The sequence below is a fragment of the Coffea arabica genome, chromosome 5e (assembly GCF_036785885.1).
Source record: "Coffea arabica cultivar ET-39 chromosome 5e, Coffea Arabica ET-39 HiFi, whole genome shotgun sequence".
Taxonomy (NCBI): domain Eukaryota; kingdom Viridiplantae; phylum Streptophyta; class Magnoliopsida; order Gentianales; family Rubiaceae; genus Coffea; species Coffea arabica.
This window is the reverse complement of record NC_092318.1, coordinates 54586017-54608041: the sequence shown is the minus strand read 5'-3', so window position 1 is coordinate 54608041 and position 22025 is coordinate 54586017. Positions and strand designations below refer to the sequence as shown.

General features: G+C 35.6%; 3 protein-coding genes across 3 annotated transcripts; 1 reads left to right on the top strand and 2 right to left on the bottom strand.

The window, feature by feature from the left end:
• LOC113687717 (transcription factor MYB63) lies at positions 1-3415 on the bottom strand. Its single transcript, XM_027205260.2, has 3 exons — positions 3088-3415; positions 1291-1420; positions 1-1162 (listed from the first exon to the last, which is right to left on the bottom strand). The coding sequence occupies exons 1-3, from the start codon at positions 3224-3226 to the stop codon at positions 361-363; spliced, it is 1071 nt and encodes a 356-aa protein (XP_027061061.2). The 5' UTR covers positions 3227-3415; the 3' UTR covers positions 1-360.
• A 4217-nt stretch (positions 3416-7632) lies between these two features.
• LOC113743347 (ubiquitin-NEDD8-like protein RUB2) lies at positions 7633-11215 on the bottom strand. The gene is made up of 3 exons (XM_027271328.2): positions 10994-11215; positions 8360-8619; positions 7633-7870 (listed from the first exon to the last, which is right to left on the bottom strand). The coding sequence occupies exons 1-3, from the start codon at positions 11084-11086 to the stop codon at positions 7759-7761; spliced, it is 465 nt and encodes a 154-aa protein (XP_027127129.1). The 5' UTR covers positions 11087-11215; the 3' UTR covers positions 7633-7758.
• Positions 11216-19001: 7786 nt separating this feature from the next.
• Positions 19002-21641, top strand: LOC113743490 (uncharacterized). The gene is made up of 2 exons (XM_027271523.2): positions 19002-19397; positions 20952-21641. The coding sequence occupies exons 1-2, from the start codon at positions 19218-19220 to the stop codon at positions 21480-21482; spliced, it is 711 nt and encodes a 236-aa protein (XP_027127324.1). The 5' UTR covers positions 19002-19217; the 3' UTR covers positions 21483-21641.
• Positions 21642-22025: the final 384 nt, after the last annotated feature.

The following is a 22025-nucleotide window of genomic DNA, read 5'->3' as shown; positions in this document are numbered from 1 at the left end:
TGGGGAAGCTGTATTGTATAGACTATAAATTCTCCACATGCCTACGGTTACTGCTCAGTGCTGGTTAGTGAGGAATATCACCAACCCACTACTACTGGCTAGTTTCAGACTCAACACATAATGTCAATGGATACTGCATTACTGTGGTATCTCTTCGTCAGTCTTAGTCTAAGATACAATCTCTGGAGAATGACGGATACCAGATCATACATGAGAATGCCCTGTGTTTGTACTTTTTGTATGTATACCTCTGTTTCATGTGAAAGGATTCCTAGTTATTACTAATTCATTAGCTAGATAACAAAGTTTGTCAATGCTAAGTTCGGTGATCTCCACGAATCACAAGTTCCAAGTTTGACTTCAGATACCAAAGTTTTGAGGCGAAGAAGGCCACATTGAAAAGTAAGCCATAGCAGCTGGATCAAATTCTGGCCTAGACATCATCTCATCGTCTGAAGTATCTGTGACTAATTGCTGCTGCTGCTGTTCTGCGCCTGCACCCTTTTGTGGACATTCCCCATCATTGCCTCCAACGAGTCCAAGTTCATTTTCCAAGTATCTCAACCACCTCTTGTATTCATGAACTTCTTCCTGATGGTTTTCTCCCGAGTTTGAGCTCTGGGAGACCCCATATTCCTGCTGTGGTTGAGATTCAGTGGACTTATCCATAGGATCTAAACCGTCCAAAAAGTTCCAAAAATCAGCATCCGGCTCCAGTGGGATCTCCATGATATTCCCATCTTGAGCCATTTCTTTAGGTTCGTCGGTCGTGGTCTTTCGAACCTCAGGAGATGCCTTTGACTTAATGCAGCTGTCGAGCGAGCAGGTTTCTTCAGCAGGTTGGCTGAAGTTTTCCAGATTAGGTGCATTTGGATGAGTTGGCGAAGTGCACGGTTCCTGCTGCTCATCAACTTTGGAGTGTAGGCCCTCCTGATCGCCCCCAGGTCCTTTTTCCGTATTCAGTTCCCCGTAAGAGATGCAGGAACTGGAGGAAGGAGAAGGCGAAGCAGAATAACTTGTGAATGAGTTGCTAGTTTCAATTTTTTGATGACAGTTAGCATCATCATTTCCAAGAACCAGTCTTTTCTTCAAATGCGTATTCCAAACATTCTTGATCTCATTGTCAGTTCTTCCTGGTAAATGAGATGCAATTTTAGACCACCTGCCATCGGGAATGAGTTTGTCAAATAAAAAAAAAGGATCATACAGCATATAGCATATGGAGATACTGTAATAAAATTTGTCAAAAGTCAGCAAAAAGAAACTCAAAAACTGGTACTAGTATCATACTTGTTTCCCAGAGCGTTATGCAAGTTAATGATGGTTTGCTCTTCTTCAGGGGTGAAGTTGCCTCGCTTGACGTCAGGTCTTAGGTAATTAATCCACCTCAATCGACAGCTCTTTCCACATCGCAACAGCCCTGTGGCAGAGAGTAGAGTAGAGAAGAGAAGATTACTACTGTTACTAATCTACTGCTGCTGGTAATGACAGAAGTGAACATCATCATCATCATCATCATCACAATAACAAACAAAACAGTGATGAATATGGACTTTTTGTAGATTCCTGATTCTGTTTCTCCCCCACCCCCCAACCACTCTTCCTGGTCCTAGTTAACAAATACCGTAAGAGGTATTTTCACCGATTGACATACATTTCCTTGTGCACCCACCGAATATTAATTAGATGGAGATTTGGTACAGGACTGAATTATTAAGTCAGCTGTAGACCTCAGATGATTAAGTAAAAACTGGAGAATTTGAATTTTTTTTTTTGCTTTGGCAACGACTTATTCAGCTTTGAATAGACTGCCTCCACAGGAGCAGGCATTATAATATGGAGTAGCTTTTTTGTACGAAGGAAAGATTGAAATTGGACGACTAAAAATTATTCTGAAACTTAATACTTTAATAATAATAGCAGTACTCACCCCTTACCAGTTACCACTACATATCGACCAACAGTAGTAAACTGATGAGGACGGGACGGGACAGTCAAAGAGGATAAATATTGAATTGGCAAAAAAAAAAAAAAAGCCAATCTCACGAGCTGGCTGAACAGTTCCATTGAAGTCAAAATTTATTTGCAGAGGTTAAGTCTATTATTATTAACTAATTAATGAGGCATCAACAAAATCACGAAGCTACTATATACAGAAAACAAGCTGCGTAGGTTACGGATTTGTAATGCATTTCCAAAGCTTAGTTGCACCTCACAAATCATCTGAATAACGTGAAAAATAACATATTGAAAAATTAGCAATTTGAGTCGGCATAAACTCATATCTAGTTTTGTTTGGAAGGAAAAGTCCACAACTAATTGGGGCCAGAGACAGGTGTATATTCCACCGTAAAAGCAAAGCCATTACCCTTTTTTGTTGTTGTTTTTGTTTGGGTGCCCGAGCGATAACACTCCATGAATAACCCATTTCTGCAACTACTACTAAGCATTGTGCAAATGTACAAGACAATGGCGGTGATTAAAGGGACGATACGATTCCAAAATGGTTTTGTGGAGATTTTATTTTGCATGGCAGGAAAGGACCGAAATGCAATGCAATGCAAGAGAAACAACAACTTAGCTAGCCCATGAATTCAATCTGCAGCACAACATCAACATTCCGGCGGACGCATGCGCGTAGGAAGGCCGACGACTACGCTCCTAAGCTCCTTTACTAGACACCGAGTGAAGTGCATAAGCCCAATTCAGATAGGGGGATCATGGGTCTCGAATCGAAGTGGATATACAGGTCTTAATTGAGGACTTCAAATGACGAAGGTTGAATTCCATTAATTTCCTCATCTTCTTCTTTCGCGTCGCCCGTTCCATTATGAAAATAGAACTCACAAACGACAGATGATCATCCAAAAAAAATGTGAAGAAGGGAGAGAGAGAGAGTTTGTACTTGTGCATCAATGAATGCATGGCTATTTGGTTGATGTTATACATACTTTTTTTCATTAAAAACAAAATTTTTTTTTTTTGATTAATTTGGCTGATGAGATCATGAGAGACACAAATTAAGGATGAATAAAAAAAAAAAGGGGGGGGGGGGGGGGGGGGGGGAAGGGGTGGCTGATTGATTACCAGCTTGTTTTGGAAGAGCACGCCAGTTAGCATGGCCTTGCTTCTGAATGAAAGAGATGAGCCTATAATCCTCGGCAGGACTCCAAGGCCCCTTCTTGACTTTGCTCTTATCACAGCAAGGAGCCCTTCCCCTTCCCATCTGGAATCGGCTGGATTCGATGCAGTCAGCAAGAAAAGAACAGCACGTAAGTACTCCTAAAACAAAAGTGGCAGTGGATTGGCTAATTAATTAGCTGAGACAGAGAGAGATAGAGAGAGGAACGTCCTCAGTTGTCGTGGATCCTCCTCCTCAGTCTTCCCATGCTTTGTCTTTTTATCGCCGCCTAGCTGCTTCTCTCGTGCCCGCCCTTTATAGGTAGAGAGAATAATAATAATTACCAACCAGTATATGGCATGACCGACCAAACAAGGAAGTTCCCTCAAAATTATTTATTTGACATAATTATTGGATACTCAAAAAATTTCCCTTTTTTTTTTACTATTTTCATATGGCAAAATTTTGAAGCCTTCCTCCCATTGAAGATTTTGCCTTGCGTCTTATTTTGGTACTAAATTTTAATCATAAATATATACTTCCACCAATCCATCAAATTTGACAAAAAGGCTTTTAAACCACATTTAAATCACCTTAATTAGTCACCCCATCTCAGAGCGCCGTTGGTTTTATTTTTATTATTACTATTACTATTATTATTAATGACATCATCATTTTGTCATAAATCATTCCCTCTCTTATCCTAATTAATATCTTGCGATTCTTCCATTTCCATAATAAATCATGAAAGCCTTGCTGATTTTTATTTTTATTTTTTTAAAGATAATCAAACTTTACCATAAAAGCTTCAAAATGTAGGACAATCAAGCTTATATACTATTCCAACCATAATTGTCATCTTCTCCACAATTATGTTGCTAGACTAAAAGGTCGACTACAGCTAGCTGTTGCCCTTGATACTTCTTCCTCAGCTTTAGCCTTTTTTTGGCTGGTATTAACTTAATAATCATGTTGGTATTTCTTTCATATGTTTTGTACATAATATTATGTTGCAAGCCTGTATATAATCGAGTCAAGATTAATTTTCATACACCTATATATTTTATATGTGTGTGTATGAGTTGCAAGATGATGGAAAAAAATTGTCTTACAACTATTGCACCCGTAAATTTTTCGTCTATCTCTAGATTATTTTGTGACTTCATTTACAAAAGGCGACTGCGAAAATCCTTAAAATCAAAGAGGTGGATCATCCTTTAGTTTATTTTTATACCTTCAATCATATGTCGCTTAGTATAGGATTTTTCTTATTCTGTGGGTGGTATTAACTTAATTAATCGTCATATTGCGATTGTAGATGCTATTTACTTGATACTGGTTCCTGGAGCCAAGCAGTTGGTACAGGAGCTGATGAAGTCACATCACTTCCAACTTACGATCATTTCCACCAACATTAGTCCTTTTAAGGGGCCTACATTTGCATATACGAATTGTAATGCTTTCAAAAACACTTGAACATAACAACTACCGTTTACGTGGCAACACATGATGACTAATTAACTATCCTTCAGAGATATTGACTATGTGTGATCACAAGCATCACATCCACATTTGGTAGAAGAGACTTTGATATTCCCTGACGAAAGAATGCATGTACACTAATAAACAAGTGCAGTGTATTGCAGTTAAAAAGGAAGTTATGCATCCTAGGAAATTTATGCAGGCTGGTAGGGACTAAAGGACGCTTGCAGCCTTTGATACTAGCTAGTGGATTTCCATTCCAGCTCGGGCCGAAAAGGTTATCAGGTAGGCAAAAAAGCCAGTTCGTATTTATTTCTGAGTGATCCCTGCTTATTTCACCCTTATTGATATTATATTATGCGCAAAGAAGAAGATTACCAGCTTTAAAAGGCATTGTTACAGGGGGCGTAAACTTCAGAATCGAAGCCAGAGAAGAGGGCTCTTAGTTCGTGGAGAAAAAATCATTGCCATAGGACAAACTACATTAAACTCGCAGCTTAGACAAAATAATCGGCTGAAAATTTAGACGTGAAGTTTGATGCCAAGGAGGTCTTGATCTAGCGATTAAAGTTAAGGTTTCGGACATGGATTCAAATTTTTATTTTCCCCCCTCGCTTCTTAAATCCTAATCCTACCTGCTAAAATTTTTTTTGATGCATTTCTGTATCACCAAATAAAGAGAATTCTGAGATATTCGAATCCATCTGATTTGTTCTTTTTTTGATAAATTGGTGGTATTTGTTCCACAAAAGATCCCTACCGATTTGAAAAATCAAAAGCTTTTCGGGTTTTGTAGAGATTGAAAACACTTGTGTGTGTGTGTGTGTGTGTGTGTGTTAAGCACGCAAGACAAAATTCCAAATAGATATGGATCCAGTGAATTTGATCTTTCTTTGGCACGTCAAATGTCTTGACTCCTAAAAAAAGGTTACAGTTAGCACGTCGAAGAAAAGCAACCCAAAGATGTGTAATATTGGTGGAAGCAAATATTTGGCAAGAAGAAGCAATAACTAAATAGCAGAATCCACTCGAAATAAATTTCGTTCATGAGAAATATGTTAGCCCACAAAATTGATGTTCTTAAAATTCAGCAGATGAATGCCAATGTAGAACGAAGTTCATTCATGCGATGTTGTCGCGATTAGGTCAGCAATCGCGGAAGTGGGGATTTAGGTCACCGGCTCAAATTAGTGCATTTTGGACCGACCGTATTTATTTAGAGTTTAAAAAAAAGAGGCAGTAGTAGTAGCAGCAGAAAATTGCAAAAACAGAATTTGGAAAAAGTCTAACTTATGCAAAAGTCAGAGAAACATAAAAAAAAAAAAAATGAAATATGGTGATTAAATTAGTTACAAGTCATCCGGTTAGGAAGCCAACATTGGAAGGCTTTTACCATTCGATACCTAATTTTGACATCTTTCCTTTTGGGTAAGTAGAATATCACTAACCATGCAAAGACTTTTCACGACTAAAACTAAACAATTAGTAGTATAAAGCTGGCTAAGATGAAAGATTCATTCATCCACTACTAAGTGTATTAAGATGATGAGTTGCAGTATGCATGACGTCGGTCTTATGTGAAATAATGCAATTATGCACCCCCTTAATTTTTAGGAATATGGAATTTCTTATAGCAGTACTAAGCAATTATTCACAGCCAACACATCAGCTAATCTACTCAGTGAAGTGAAGAATATCTCATCATCTCCTCTATACTACTTTTGGTCTTTTTTATTTATTATTATTTTTTTTTTTAAAAAAAAAAAAAGGGATGTGCAACACAACCCGATTAGAGCCAGCCTTTGCGTCGTTCTTACCGGACATGCATGAAGCAACACAGCCACACGGAACCACCGTCGGTTATTGGTCCCGCAAGCCAAATACAGAAGGTTTGCCGGAATTAATTAAACAAGGCAGCAGCCTGATAGCTGCATTGCACTTTCTTTGTTATACTTTGAAAATTTATATGGGCTGAACTTTTTAATACTACTACTACTCAGAATTAGAATCAGAAAGTGTAAAAATAAATAAATACGCGTCATATCATATGGGAGGAATGGAGCCGGTGCTTTTTGGGTATCATACCGTTGTTGTTGTGGGATGTACAAACTACAAAGAGAGGTATCAATTGTTACATATCCCTTAGAACTCAAATTATGTCCCTTTACACGCCCAACGGAACTTGGAACATATCCATCAGTATCATTTTGAGCGAGGCTTTAGAAATTCACTTTTACACGCAACATGTACCCATTCGATTTCAAATTCTTCCTGGACGGAGGAAAAAAATACATCAAAGGGATAATCCAAGCCAGGTAGGTGTGATACGTTTTACCTAAAAAAGATGGAGGTTGGTAAGGTTAATAGCGACGGACAACAAGGGAAATGACCTGCAACCCCATTTCCGGAAGTGCAAAGAACTGCTGAATGCCGCTCTATCCCACAGACACCATAATGTAAAAACAAATTCAAATCCACCAAAACGCCGGATATTTTGACAATCAGTAGTACTGGTTCAGAACTTTGAAGCCCCAATTAGTCTCTAGTGGTACGGCCGGAATCCAACATAGCTCAACAATTTCTTCAGCCCGATGTGACTAATTAGATCTGTCACCCAATTGAATTGGTGAACACTGACCATCTCATGCAAGAAAGCCCCATACTCAACCACCATCATGGTATGGAAAAGCTTTAATAGGATAGACAACCAATTGAGTGACCAATTCCCAAGCATTCCCAATGAACCACAAAACAGCCAGGCCTTACTTTTCCACAACAAATGCAATTACACACGAGGGGGAAAAAAAAAAACTTCTCTCTCCCTCGCCTTTCAAGGTTCTGACAGAACAAAAGCAGACTCTCAATCGGTTTCAGACAAGTATACCCCTTTCCAAATTTGAGCTCCAACATCACGAAACACGAATAACCTCAGAAGTAGAAAAAAACTGATCATGCCTTAGGAAAAGATAGCACAGCATCCAACATACAAAGCGAGAGATATAATTACCAGATGCCATGTAAAGCCACTATTTAGCATCTCAAAAATAAATTTCTTCATTTTTGCTGCAAGTGCACCTCAAACTCATAGTTCTACAAGAGCATATTCCCAAAGTATAAAGGTTGGACAAGTAAATTTGCAGAAAACCAACTAAGACCTAACAACCTCCACCTCTCAGAGCAAGAACAAGATGAAGAACAGAACCACCCTCAATGTTGTAGTCTTTAGCAGTTTTGTCATCCCCAAGCTGCTTGCCAGCATAGATGAGCCTGCAACAGAAAAGTACCTTAAGTAAGGATTTCAACTTTCTAACAAAATGGAATAACGATAGAAAGCTCTCAGAATATTTAAGTGTCAGTGTCCATTACAAATTCAAAAAATATACCCACAGTGACAGGTGCTTAGGAAGACGGAGCTTGTTTTGACTCAATGACATTTAGAGTTGACATTTTCAGACAATTAAACTGAAATGGTTCATTACCCATGGCATCACTAAAAGCCTAATAGAAAAGGAAGAAATCCTCCAAATCCGTGAAAGAACACTAGATTAAGCAGATACGTATTTAACTACTCAAATCACAAATAGAATCACTCAAATTACGACAAGTTCACAACAAAAATAACTTAGGAAGCAAGTAATATATGAAATTAACAAGAAGATCTCAGAAGCATCTAAACAAAATTTCTGTAAGAAATTAGAAGACTGAGATAGAAAACACTAGAACATCCACTCTATTCAGATTACAGCAATTCCAAACCTTTGCTGCACAGGGGGAATTCCTTCTTTCTCCTCCACCCGTTCCTTGATCCGATCAATTGTATCTGTTGGTTCAATGTCAATTTCAATTTCCTTTCCAGTAAGAGTCTTGACCTTGATCATTGTTCCTCCTCTTAGTCTCAAAACCAAATGAAGTGTTGATTCTTTCTGGATATTGTAATCAGCCAAAGTACGGCCATCTTCCAACTGCTTGCCAGCAAATATCAGTCTCTGCTGGTCAGGTGGAATACCTTCTTTGTCCTGATACCATAAAAATCATCTTGTTAGTCTCATTTACAAAGCATAACTTCAAAGTACCAGAAGAGAAGAACAAACTCTTAGCATTAGAAACACAGCACACCACAAAGGAAAATTAAACATATATTCACACACATAACAGAAAATTAAGTGGTCCAAGTAAAATCATTGGAAGTACCAAAAAAGAAGCATAAACTCTCAGCATTAGAAGCAAATTAACTCCCGAAAGGAAAAGTAAACATATAATAACTTATACAACAGAAAATTAAGTGGTCCAAGTTAAATCATTAGCCTCTATATTAGAATCAAAGTACTCCAGCGTACTTTTTGTGAACAGAACTACATCCCCATACAAAAGTATCCAATAGAAGGAAAGCAGCATAGCAAAGCAGAGAGGCAAGTGAAAATAACACCCTAAAGCATTTCTCTTTGTCCCAATGCACTCCAGTGGACATTCTATGATGTAACGATAGAAATTAAGTGCTCATCACCAAGAAGAAAAGTCTGCATAAGGATTTGAAAGAGGAAGCAGATATGGATAGTAAGTCGCCATCCTGATAGCACGCAAATTCATATGACAATAACACCAATATGCAACAAGTTACTCAGACTTAACTATCCCATAAAAATATGTTAAATATTGAATGCAAGACTAAGATCTAGAGTAGAGGTGTCATTCACAACTTAAATTATATTGATCCGTCCAAACCCGCCCACCAATAATACGCCCAAACTCGTCCATTAATTTTGAATGGGTCTAAATGGGTACCCAATTAAACCCATTTAACTAGTAGGTAGTGAGTTGACTCGGCTCATCCATTTATATACCCATTTAAAAATAATTATACATTTGCACCCAACTTTTAGTAAGCATTAAGCAAATAAATTTGAATTTCTTACCAATCTAATAACAATAAAACACCGTTATTTCTTTTCAAACAACATGCCAAAAAATAACAAATAAATAAATAGAATTTTAAGTGACTCATAAATGGATAATTGGGTGTATCCATACTCATTTATTAAATAGGCATAAATGGGTATCCATTCATATCCATTTATTTAAATTGATATAGATGGGTTGACCCAATTATACCTATTACCCAATTATGACTAGTCCAAACCCGTTCGAGTCGCCCATTTTGACACCTCTGATTCTCGAGGATGCCAATCATGTCGTTAGATTTCCTAAAAAAGAAATCAAATTTTGAACAGCACTGTCGATTGCTGAATTACCCAACTAAACGTTGTTGCACACATTTCATTACACTGAATGCCATCCAATACCAAAGATTTACAGCCTGTTTGTTCTTTGACGCACCAACTAGCACGAAACACTAGAAGGGAAGCTTCACTAAAACTAGTTACTCGTAGTATTGATATTAAAATGTCCAGTCTACAACCAAAGAAATGGTATAATAAATATCCAAAACCCAAAGGTAATCCGATCACAACTCCTGTGTCATCAACATGACAAATATATACCAGTCCAACAACGAAATAGAAACCATAAACAGTCAAATTTCCAAGAGTGAAACCATATAGCATCATATAGACTAAAAGCCAGTGATTTCAAGTGATCCAAGCTCATAACTATATTTATTATAGTGCATAAAAAGGATTGGATCAGATAGCATTGGCTTTACCAAAAGAAAAGCACCTTACCAAATGGTATATAGTTCAAAGACAAATGTATATTGCATTCAATTTTGACTTGCAAAAACAAATATAAGAAGAAGAACCAGACCAATCACAGCATTTAAAGATAAAATCCAACATGCAGAATGTTATGTTGCACAAGGAGAGAACCAATTAATAAGGGCAGCCTTCATTGAAATAATAGCCTAAGTTAAAAGTACGAACCCAGTATGATTTTGTCGCTTAGAACAATGTATTTGCTACGAGTTCCCAGGTCGATAATCCATGCAGCTGAAGGAACTGATAAAACCAATTTATAAAATGAAATTGGTGTGACAACTGGTAAAATCAATCTCAAAGCGGCTTGTCCTACTAATTCTCGGTGTTGACACAATATAAACTGGTTCAAATTTAAGGTCCATTACAGTCATCCAATAAGTTAGTTTATCACTATCGAAAACCCTAGTCCAATTAAAAACAGCAGAACAGCATCTCCTTTTTTTTTATTTTAAGAAACACTAACAAAACCTTTACTCTTGACAAAATTACTTATCAGATTCCACAATAAGATGTACAAAAATCACATCCGAGTTTAACTAAGAGCAACAGTGGACACTTAAAGTAGCAAAAAAAGTGATAATATATAAGAATTTGTAGTTATAAACAAAGCAAATACTCCACTACAAAACTATTAGGTTGATAAATAAGTCGGGGATAGGAATAGGTATAGAGATTGGACCTGAATCTTGGCCTTCACATTGTCTATGGTGTCGCTGCTTTCAACTTCGAGGGTGATGGTTTTCCCGGTTAGGGTTTTCACGAAGATCTGCATGATCGATGATGATGATGTTGTTCTTGTGGTGGATGCTCTGTCCCTTTGTCTTCTCTTCTCCTCTTCTCCTCTGTTTGGAATTTGAATTTGATAGCAGCAAAATTACGCTAACGCTGCTCTGTCTTCCAATGCATCTTAATTCTTATACATACTCGATCCATTGGATTGGAGACCGTGTCCATAATTACGTTTAGACCCCTGATACTATGAAAATACGAAATTAGCGCCCCATCCCATCTCAGCAGAGCTTTTAACGAACCTTAACTGTTTGAAAAACGATTTTGATCCTGATCGTATAATAAACAAACGAATCGAATTCCACCACAATATTAGAATTAAGCCATCGTGAACCTATTCACGAACTATTTAAATAGATTCATCGACAAATATTTAATTATAAAAAGTAAGCAATACAAATATAAATATATTTAATATTATTAAATATATGTATATATACCGTGTATTTCCTTTAAAAAAAAGTAATTATACATAAAAATAGTATTATTTATTTTCTAAAACAAAGAATATAATTAAATTTATTCTAATTTGTGTATTATTTGTATAAAATCAAATTTAATCATTTTTAAACTCGAGTTCGAGACTTGTTTAGTTTAACAAGTTGAGTTCGAATTCAAACTCAAACATCTATACAAATTAACAAATCAAATATAAGCAATATAAGCAATATTTGTAACTCGTTTAATATTAGACCCAACTCGAATCCTGTTCCTATACTATGCGAATAAGACCTAAACACTGGCTCGTTTGAATTACTATTTTTAGGAGTTTTGTTAAAAAATCTACTGTAGCGATTAAATATATGTAAGGTAAAACGATAATTGAAAAATGTATTTACGAAAAAAGTAAAAAAATTTTTGTTATAACTCACAATCACTCTATGAAAATCGAAAGGACAAATTATAACATAGTAGTTTTACTTTCATTCCTAAAAGCATAGGGAATCAAGCTACAACTTCCATCCCAAAAAAAAAAAATGAAAAACATCGTACGGCTAAAGGATGTGATTGAGATTTCAACAAATGAAAAAGGAGAAAGAAAGGTCGCAGAGTGTTAATAACCCAGCCTATAACAGTGTAGGAGACGAATTAAAAATGTAACTCACATAATATTCCGGCTATGGGCCAATGGGGATTGCGTCGGCATGCTAAAGTAAATATTGTGCAATTCAGTTGCCTATACAAATTGAAGCCAAAATTGTCAAAGTCTCGCAACGAGTGCTCCACCAAGGTCTAAACTCGCAAAGAGTAGTTGCGGTTCCCAAGGAAAACACTAGGGGCCTATTTCATAATTTTAATTAATACTAAAAATTATTTTATTCAGAACTTTTTGAATTCAACGTGTTTAATAATAGAAATGTATTTAATTTCATTATAAAAAAGTCTTACCACTTAATCTATTAAGCACTATTTAATTTGTGCAGAAAATTTTATGTGAAATTTTCGCACTAAATTTTCTGAATTGACTATACGTACTACACTTCTCACACATATAACACATTTTCGTGCATTTTTGTTCTCCTTTTGTTTGACACATATGCACGTGTGCGCGCACTCACACACACAAATACACAAACTTAATACACTACCTCTAAATTGTTTCATTGTGTTTTCTCTCCTGCACACACACATATACACATTTTTTCTCTCTCCAAATACACAAATATAGGAAATTATTTTTAAAGACAAAAACATATTGTTCGATATTTCAATTCAATATTGTAATTCAATTAGTTATCAAATATATATATAATTTAATCAATTCAACAACTTAAATTTTTCAACACTTAATTTTCAAAATTTGAATTCAAATTTCAGACTTCAGTTTATCAAATGGGCCCTAAAACCAAAAAAATCTATCCTCAAAACCACCTTATATTTCCATCAACTATTAAAAATTTGTTGTTGAAAATAACAAATATCAATGTTTTAGAATCAAGTGTATTTTTTAAAAATTAAAAAAAAAACGCTGAATGACATACGAATTTTAAGCACATATTCAAAATATTTTTATTATTTATGCAGGGGAACATCACTTTGTCTATAGTTTTCGTCAAAGAAATTAAGTACAATTTTAAGAAAGCATCAAACGATATGGTACTGCGTTTGATCTATAAGGAAGTATACGGGGATTGTGATTTTTACCATGCGTATGAAATACGAATTTAAGCGTGTTTAATGACGTAAAGCGGAAGGAAAGAATGTTAGACAAAATAAAAAATCATACATATAAAAACATCAAAGTAAATGCTAGGCATACACGGTTTCCTATGTATGTATATATATATATATATATACATATTTAGAGAGGACATAATAGTCAAATCCATATATATTTTTTAGGCAGGGAAAAAATCAAATGCAAGTGATTAAACCAAACATTATATAACATTGCAGTGTATAGTTGAGTAGGATTTGACTATTATGTCCTCCCATATACAATCGATTTATATTCCACATGATTATCAAGCTTTTAAGTGATATTTACGCCACTCACAAGTGTAATTACAATACTCTTCGTCTTCTTCTATAATTTTTATAGTTTCAATAAAAGAGAGTCTTAATGCTAAAGATAATTGGTTTGGGAAGCTGTTAATAGTGAATATGATTAGTTCTGATTCATATTTTCAGCCCGTTACAAAATTAATTGTAGTGCTCCTGAGCTTCTTGACAATAGTGCTTGTGCTCCATGTTTTGTTATGGGCATTTGACAGGTATGCTTATTTACTTTGTCTCTTTTTTGCAGTTTTGGAAATTTAGTTGATATAATAAAAATTATGAGTTTTCTACCCCTAATATTTTATCAGTAATTATTATATGATTGTGAAAATTTCATTATGGGATACATAATATATACATACAAATATTCATAAGAATTTTCTTATATTTTCTAACTATATTTTCAAAATATGAAGTTCGTGGGCGCAATTGGTTAAACTGTGAGTAAAAATAGATTATTTGTTGACTGCAATTTCATGATTAATATAAAATCTAAATCTGACCTTATAGTCGATACATATTAATTGTTGATTGGATATAGCCATGATTGTGTTATAATGGTACAGTAACAAAGGTAACGATGTCTTTGCTATAGTTGTTGTTTTATAATGGTATGATTATTTATTACAATCATATTTCATTCGCTTATAAACTTGTTTTCCTTTATAATATTGTGGATTTGACCAATTTACTTATAATTTCATGCACTTCAATTGATTCAATTAAACCTATTACTATGCAGTTCTAAATTTACTATCTCTTTTATAATTTTATCTGAATAAATATTTCATCATACAGGTTAAAACTCTCACGCTTAGCGCGGACTTCCTCTCGAGTGTTATGTAGAAAAAACACATGTTCATATTTGTGGTCCTTATTATTATTGCTTCAATTTAACCCTATTATTTAATAAGTTCCTCTAATACACATCAACCAATTAGATGGATAAAGGGATGAGTTTGATGGTTCGAATAAGAGAGTGTAAATGAGAGATCACGTATTCAAGCCCTCCCACTTCAAAAAAATCATGATTTAGATGTTTTAACAAGTGTCTATCGAGCACTTATTATAAAAAAAAGGTAAAATACAAAAAAAAACTTATTGTGGTTTGCTAAATGTTCAATTTAACTCCCTTTGGGTTGAAAACCTACACTATAACTCCATATAATTTTAACTAAGTTGAAAATTGGACGGAAAGCATTCAATCTAACGATTGTGTGTAAAATGTCAATATTGTCCTAACTATACGTGAGATGTCTTCCATTCAATTTTTAATTTAGTCGAAACCGTAAGGAGTCATAATGTAATTTTTTAAACTAGAGGGAGTTAAATTAAACATTCGACAAACTACAGGGAGTTTAAGATGCTTTCCGTTCAAATTTTAATTTAGTAAAAATTGTAGGGAGTCATAATGTAATTTTTTAAACCTGAGGAAGTTAAATTAAATATTCGACAAACTATAGGAAGTTTATTTTTAAAGGGGCAATATTGATATTTTACACACAATCGTTAGATTTGATGTTTTCTATTCAAATTTTAATTTAGTCAAAATCACAGGAAATTATAGTGTAGGTTTTCAAATTCGAAAGAATTAAATTGAACATTTGTCAAACCACAATGAGCTGTTTGGTATTTTTCACTGAAAAAAAACCATACTTTAATCTTTCATCCTAAGAAAAAAAAGGCAGAAGAAGAAGAAGAATGCGATTAGAAGGAATTGGGGGATGATGTAAGACATTGGTCAGCGCAAGATGTTTCTTTCAGCGTAATAAATGCTGCATTGATTTTGCTTATGTTATGAGGTCCTGACTGATGACAAGGTGGTCTTTTGGCATTTCATCTTCATCTCAAGGGTGAAGTAAAATCACAATAATAGAAGGAAAGAGATGAGAGAATTCTCGGAAATTATTAATTTCCTTCATAGATGCGAATTGAAAGCCATTAAATATGAATCCATAAATCTTCACACTTACTTTCACTCCGCATTGGGTAGTGCACACCTGTACCGTTTGGCATTGAAGTCTTTTTACTCGATCGACAACAAGAGGCGCTATCAAAACTTCTACTTCAATGACCTGCTTTCTTTATCGTGCTTCATGCTGGGTAATATAGCAAAATATATATATATATATATATTATTAAGTTGATTTTTTTAACAAATTGGAGTCTATCATCATATTTAAAGGAATTGAATTAGATGCGGATATGAGACACTAGCACTTAAAGTCACGCTCTAACACACACGTGTGAAGTTAACAAAAAGTATATTTATCAAAATTATCTCATTAAAAAGTTTTTTTTTAATGAATTTTATTAAATTTCATTATAATGTAGATAATCAAATAGAAAAGATGAAGAAAATGAAGCAAACTACATGGAGTTGGGAGTTGGTGTGAGGAAGTTGTAGTGAATGGATAACTAAACAAATAATTATCTGCTGATTATGGACGGAGCAAATTGGGATAAATTTCTCCTTGTAATCAAGAAGGATATATAAAGAATTTCAAAAGTGACGCTGCATGGTTACATTATCCAATGACGCTTTTCCTTTATGTACTGTATAGACATTTCAATTAAAATAGTAAAAGGGAATAAGTCTTAACATTTTCAGTTAACGAATCTCCATGATCTACGCTGGACATGAGTAATAATTGACGGCGTACCTGTCAGGATTCCCGTATACAACAGGAGATTAAAAAAGTTTCAGTCGCCGCTTTCGTCCATCGGGCATGCATATAAGATAAACCTCCCAGAAAATGACTAGCAAACAACCACGTACTGCCCCGGGGTGGGGGGTATGCACCTAATGATTTCTCTGGAGTAATTTTGAGTCCCACAAAAGCAACCGATTCAACTTTTTATAGACACGATTCCCTCAAAAAAAAAAAAAATTTTTTTTTAATATACATGGTTGACTTTTTTTGCTAGAAAAAGCGACGGAAAATATATGAGATTTCACCTACGCTTAATGGTGAAAATTTTCTATATAGTACTATGAGATATGTAACTTTCCATTCTTTATAGTGAAATTTATTACGATAGAAAAATTAATTAAAAACTAACATTGCATAATTTTTTTTTCTTGACAAACGTTAATTGTTTTATATTTACACTTCTCATGCACTGATTATCTGTATCATTAGTATCAATACTTGTAAAACGTGTTGATTTACAATAGTGGGGTATAGACTTAGCACACTCCTCGTTTATTTGTCCAAAGTTGCAGCAGTGCTACATTTTTCTTATTTATGTTTCATTTCATCTTGCACATTGTCCTTCTTATTTACATCAATTTTCATATTCTATTGCTTACTATTGTGCAGGATATGGACCCAAAAATAAGGTAAAATAAAAGAAGAAGTTATGGTTACGAGATATAAAAGTGCGTTGACCACGAAACTTTGGACTTCCTCTGTACAGATTAAAATAAAAAAAGGGAAAAAAAGGCTGAGAAATTTCATTTGTAATAGGAAAAATCGTTCAAAACGTCTCTCACATTTTGTAAAATAATTTTTTTTCATCTCTCACTTTTAAAGATGTACTTTTACAATCCCTTACAAATTCACATCGATCAAATTTGATTCATATCTAGGTTTTCAACTGATCTTTGGTTAGAATCCACCACGTGCCTTGCACGTCATTATTTTTGAAGGGCAAAATTATCAAATCAAAATTTACATAATCTAATCCACAATCCCTCACATTTTACAAAATAAAAATTTTCATCTCTCATTGATCACGTGTACGAATAAAAAGATTCAAAAGTTAATGAAATAGCGATGTTTCTATGCAAAAAAAAAAAAAAAAGGATAGATCCGAAAATCTCAACAAATGCCATGCCACAGGGGTTGACAAGTACTGTAAATTCTCCTACTTCTAACTTCTTCACCTGGTACCGCAAAGAATAAAAAAGTAAAAGGAAAATATAGTACTATTAGTGTGTACCTGGGATAAGGAGAGCAGGAGAGGGGTGCTGGAGGTGTGTGACAATCGACAATCCACGATGAACAATCAAGGATCTGATTCAAAAAAATAAAAATAAAAAAATCAAAGATCCAACGGGCAGGGCAAGGAAGGATCCAAGTAGCAATAGGGAGACCATTTTATTTTTTATTTTTTATTTTTTGTTTGTTGGAAGAAAAGCAGTAGAGGGACTTAAAACAAGTCATTACCATCATTAATGCCGTATGATATCCATCCGGGGAAAGTGCCAAAAAGGTCCGTGTAATGTTTTAAATGCAAATGGTAGGCAGCCAAAGAGCGAGCCCATTGGCATTAAGATGGTAATGGCGTATTCTAATTCATATACTTCTATTTGTATTTTCTGTGCATGCATTAAATTACAGCTGTCCGCTAGTGTTCTCGTCGCATTTAATGCCGCCATTACTCACGGCCCCCCCTATTCCTCTCTCCTTTCCTTCTAAGGTTGAATTTTCCCTTCACCCACCATTTAACATTTAATGCCCCCTCTTTAATACACCTCCCTATCTCCTTAAATGAATTCAAATCCTTTTTGCTACTTCCAAATATCTCCCTAATAATTCTAAATTATTGTTATTCCATAATTATCTCCTTTATTGCTTTTATTTTTTTTCCTTGTACATGCCATTCATTACATTGGCCTCGCCAAATGTTTTGGATATTTACATAACCTTCCACATACTTTTCAAAATAAAATTATTGACACCCCCTATTATTAGCATTATAATTCAATTTAGAGCCACTCCCTTTCTATATCAATCATGGAAAGCTTAGCTCCACCGCCCATTTTTTTTTTTTAAATTTTGCGACTTCTTTTTTTCAATATAAGTGAGAGGATTTGAACCTCAAAATCTCTTATTTACAACTCCTTTCATCTTACCACTTAATCTAACCCTTCCTCCGTTTACCTAAAATAATTGATATCTTAGTTGCTCACTCGTCTTGAAAGTAAGCAAGGTTATGCATTCTGTAGCTGCACATTCTTCTTTCTAGGCTCGGCAAAGTCTATCAATTTAGGAAGACTTTTTCACACACACACACATATATGTATATATATATATCATAGTATTAACAATTAAACAACTATTTTTCCCTTGGCTAATGTTTGCATAGCTGGTTTGGAATACATCTGTGGAATCAAATATAGCATAATTGCTTGGTGCTTTTGTTACCGTAGGATAAGAGTGTCAGTCTTTATTTATTGGTACTCATGTAATTTTGTGAATCAAAAGGAGAGGTGGTCTACGTAATTATAGCAAGCTTAAGGGGAGGTCACCTTGATTTAGCATTTTCTTTTCACATATTAACGGATCGCACTTGCTCCCTCTGTCTCTCGACGTGTTCTCTCTCTCTCTCTCTTTTTTTTTTTTTTTTTCCACCAATTTATTCATTTAAAGCACCCTCCTCCACCTCAACACACACACACACACGGGCGTTAGAGAGAGTTTATCTCTCTTTCTTTTCTCAGTTTCTCTTTGCCCAACAACGCCCCTCCCCCACATCCCCTGCCCCAATATCTCTCCTTCTATATATGCTGCTCTCTACTTTTTGCTCTGTTTGTTCTCTGCAAAAACAAGAGCAGATACGCTTATTTTATTGAGAGAAAAGTACTTGCTTGAGAGAGGGCAGCGCCGATGGCCGCAGAAGTTAGTTCGCTAATTAGGATTTTGAACGCTGCTGATTCTAACGACTCCGGTAAATCAACGGCTTTGATCACTCGTGACCTTCTTGGTGGCGGTTGCCCTCTTGATTCCAAAGAGCTGGACCTGGACATGCAAGTTCCATCTGGTTGGGAAAAGCGCCTCGACTTGAAGGTATCATCTTTATTCAGCAGTTATTCTTCCCCATCGCTTCAATTTCCCCAGAACATCCAGCCAATCCTTTTTTTTCTGAAAAAAAAAAAGAAGATAAATCCCTTCTTGATTCTTTAATGGTCATGATTCTTGAAATGAGTCAACTATTCGTTTGTTATAACTTATACTACTATTTACGATTCAGTCTCTGTGGATCCTTTATGATTTTGGATTGCTATCGGGGTTTTTTGGGATTAAAAATATCGTTAACCTTTCAGTCTGATGAAAATAAGTTGGCAGTTCTCACCCCTCTAAATTAGTGTTTCATCCATTCTTATGTCTCTATCAATGATTGTTGCAATATAAAGGAGTGACCATTTACAATTTCAATGACTACTTAATGTGTTTTTGTGTGAGAAAATGGTACGCAGAAAGCCTTCTTTCTTTTTTTTTTTTTCTCCCCCCTTAATTTTGCAAAATTTCATTTGATGATTGCTTTTGTTGTGTATTAGTACTATGGAGAAGCGCTGATGAAAATCTTTTATTTCCCTTTGGTTTTGGATGGATTGATGTTCGTTGTTATGCTAATTTGATCTGAATATGAACTAGGACTACCCTTTTGTCTTGCTCGGCATTTATTTGGGGGAGGGGGGGATTGATTTGCATTGAATTGAATTTATTGCAGATGAGGTTAATAGTTCTTTTTTGGAGATTCTTTAGGCTGTACTAAATCATCACTAGTAATTACTGGAGTAACTTCACTTCTCTATTTTAAATTATGATGTGATGATCGTATTTCGTCAGAAGCTGCTAACTTTGAATGGAAGTAATGGATCCGATCGTTCGTGGATATGGTTTTGAACATACTACTAATAAATTCACTATTCACTTGCCTTGCCCAATTCTATTATTTTTTCTATTCGTGAATAAATTATTAATTATGGCTAGATACTACGTCAGTTACTTTTTTTTTTTTGTTGAGGGAATACTACGCCAGTTACACTTGTTAGCTTTTAAGCATTAAAAATGATGGCATCACTTATTTTGCAGTTGATAATAACCATTCCTGGTAATTCCATTTCCTTCCATCTCTGCCCTGCCCTGCCCTGCCTGTTAGGAAAAGGAATAATGGTTTTTATTTTCTTTGCTTTCCTTTCCTTGTTTCTTTTTGTTTTACTTTTTGTGAGGTTGAGAGACGTGATGGGACGAAAGCTTGTAGGCACCAACGGAGATCATAGTCGCTGCAGTAATATGTAGGAGTATTTTTTAGCAAATGCGGAAGGGGACGAATTTAAGAAAACCTGTCAGTACCACCAAGCCAAGGCCTCCTTTTTAACAAAAAAAAAAAAAAAATTTAAATTTGTTTTTCCTTTGTATGGTCCTTTTACTTGTTCTATCAGATTGTACAACAATGGCAGAGGTATTGGTATTGGCATGTTCTTTATCACAAGTAGGTATTCACGTCTTTATGCATTCTGTGCGCACAGTTAGATGCTCTCGTGTAATTCCTCGTAGTGATCATCTCATTCCTGACAACTGATGTGTACATGGAATATGGTTATTCTTGAATTGCAGTCAGGAAAAGTCTACCTCCAGAGATGTGATCCTCAGAAAGCATCTGCTTCAACATCAGATCAAAAGAAACAGAACGACCGCACGAGTTCAAAGCTTCAGGACCTTAACTTTCCACCAGCTGCAAAGCAGCCAATGGACCTGTTTGACGATGGCAGCTTAGACCTTAAGCTGGTGCCATCATCTTCAGCATCCGCATCAGCAGCGCCGTCTTCCAATTACCAAAGCGTTTGCACTCTGGACAAGGTAAAGTCAGCACTTGAGAGGGCAGAGAAAGAAACATTCAGGAAGCGGTCGATATCTATGTCAAAATCATCGTCGCCGCCTTCGAATTCTTCATCCTCAATCAAAGACGGTGAGGTTGGGGATGAGGAGAAGTCAGCAACTTCGTTTGCGGCTGGTTGTCCCAGTTGTCTGCTTTATGTGCTCATATCGACAAAAAACCCCGAGTGCCCTCGGTGCAACGCTATTGTGCCGTTGCCTTCGCCTTCGACAGTGAAAAAACCGCGTATTGATCTTAACATCTCAATATGAGCCCCTATGAGGAATCTAAGCACAATTATGTTGATTTTTTGTAAAGATAGCAGCAGATAGCTTTTGTAAGTAAAGACACAATAGCATTAGCACAAATATTTGAAGGCTTTTGGTGTTCCTTTCTTGGGACAAAATAGCAGATAAAAATCATTTTGGATTTCCATGGCCCTTATTTTTAACCCTTGTTTTTTGACGTAAATGGTTGTCTCTTTTCTAACCCGATTGAACGCCTAGGCGTGCATGTATTTCTGTCTTTAATACAGGTGTCAACTGGCGGTTTCAATGCATATATCAGTTGGGGAAAGAAATTAAAGCTTAGGACAAAGAGGAAAAGATCGCTCGAGTGAATCAAGTGTTAAATGCCATACAAGTTAAACGTCCCGTCACATTTCATGATTAAAACTTCAAGAAAGGCCCATCAATGGGCAAGGCCTACGGCACAGGATTGTTGCCTCAGCGGTTACAAGCGCGGGCTTTTTCTACCAAAGACTCGCAGACTCGTATCCCAATTCGGTTTTTCTTTTTTATGAAATTGGGGGTGTT

Excerpts from the sequence above, each read along its gene's own strand:
- LOC113687717 (XM_027205260.2), bottom strand. The coding sequence starts at position 3,226 with ATGGGAAGGGGAAGGGCTCCTTGCTGTGATAAGAGCAAAGTCAAGAAG. Across the intron at positions 1,421-3,087 it reads TGCTCTTCCAAAACAAGCTG|GGCTGTTGCGATGTGGAAAG; the intron begins GTAATCAATCAG and ends TCTCTGCCACAG. Across the intron at positions 1,163-1,290 it reads CATAACGCTCTGGGAAACAA|GTGGTCTAAAATTGCATCTC; the intron begins GTATGATACTAG and ends TCCCGATGGCAG.
- LOC113743347 (XM_027271328.2), bottom strand. The coding sequence starts at position 11,086 with ATGCAGATCTTCGTGAAAACCCTAACCGGGAAAACCATCACCCTCGAA. Across the intron at positions 8,620-10,993 it reads ATGTGAAGGCCAAGATTCAG|GACAAAGAAGGTATTCCACC; the intron begins GTCCAATCTCTA and ends TTATGGTATCAG. Across the intron at positions 7,871-8,359 it reads ATTCCCCCTGTGCAGCAAAG|GCTCATCTATGCTGGCAAGC; the intron begins GTTTGGAATTGC and ends TTTCTGTTGCAG.
- LOC113743490 (XM_027271523.2), top strand. The coding sequence starts at position 19,218 with ATGGCCGCAGAAGTTAGTTCGCTAATTAGGATTTTGAACGCTGCTGAT. Across the intron at positions 19,398-20,951 it reads AAAAGCGCCTCGACTTGAAG|TCAGGAAAAGTCTACCTCCA; the intron begins GTATCATCTTTA and ends CTTGAATTGCAG.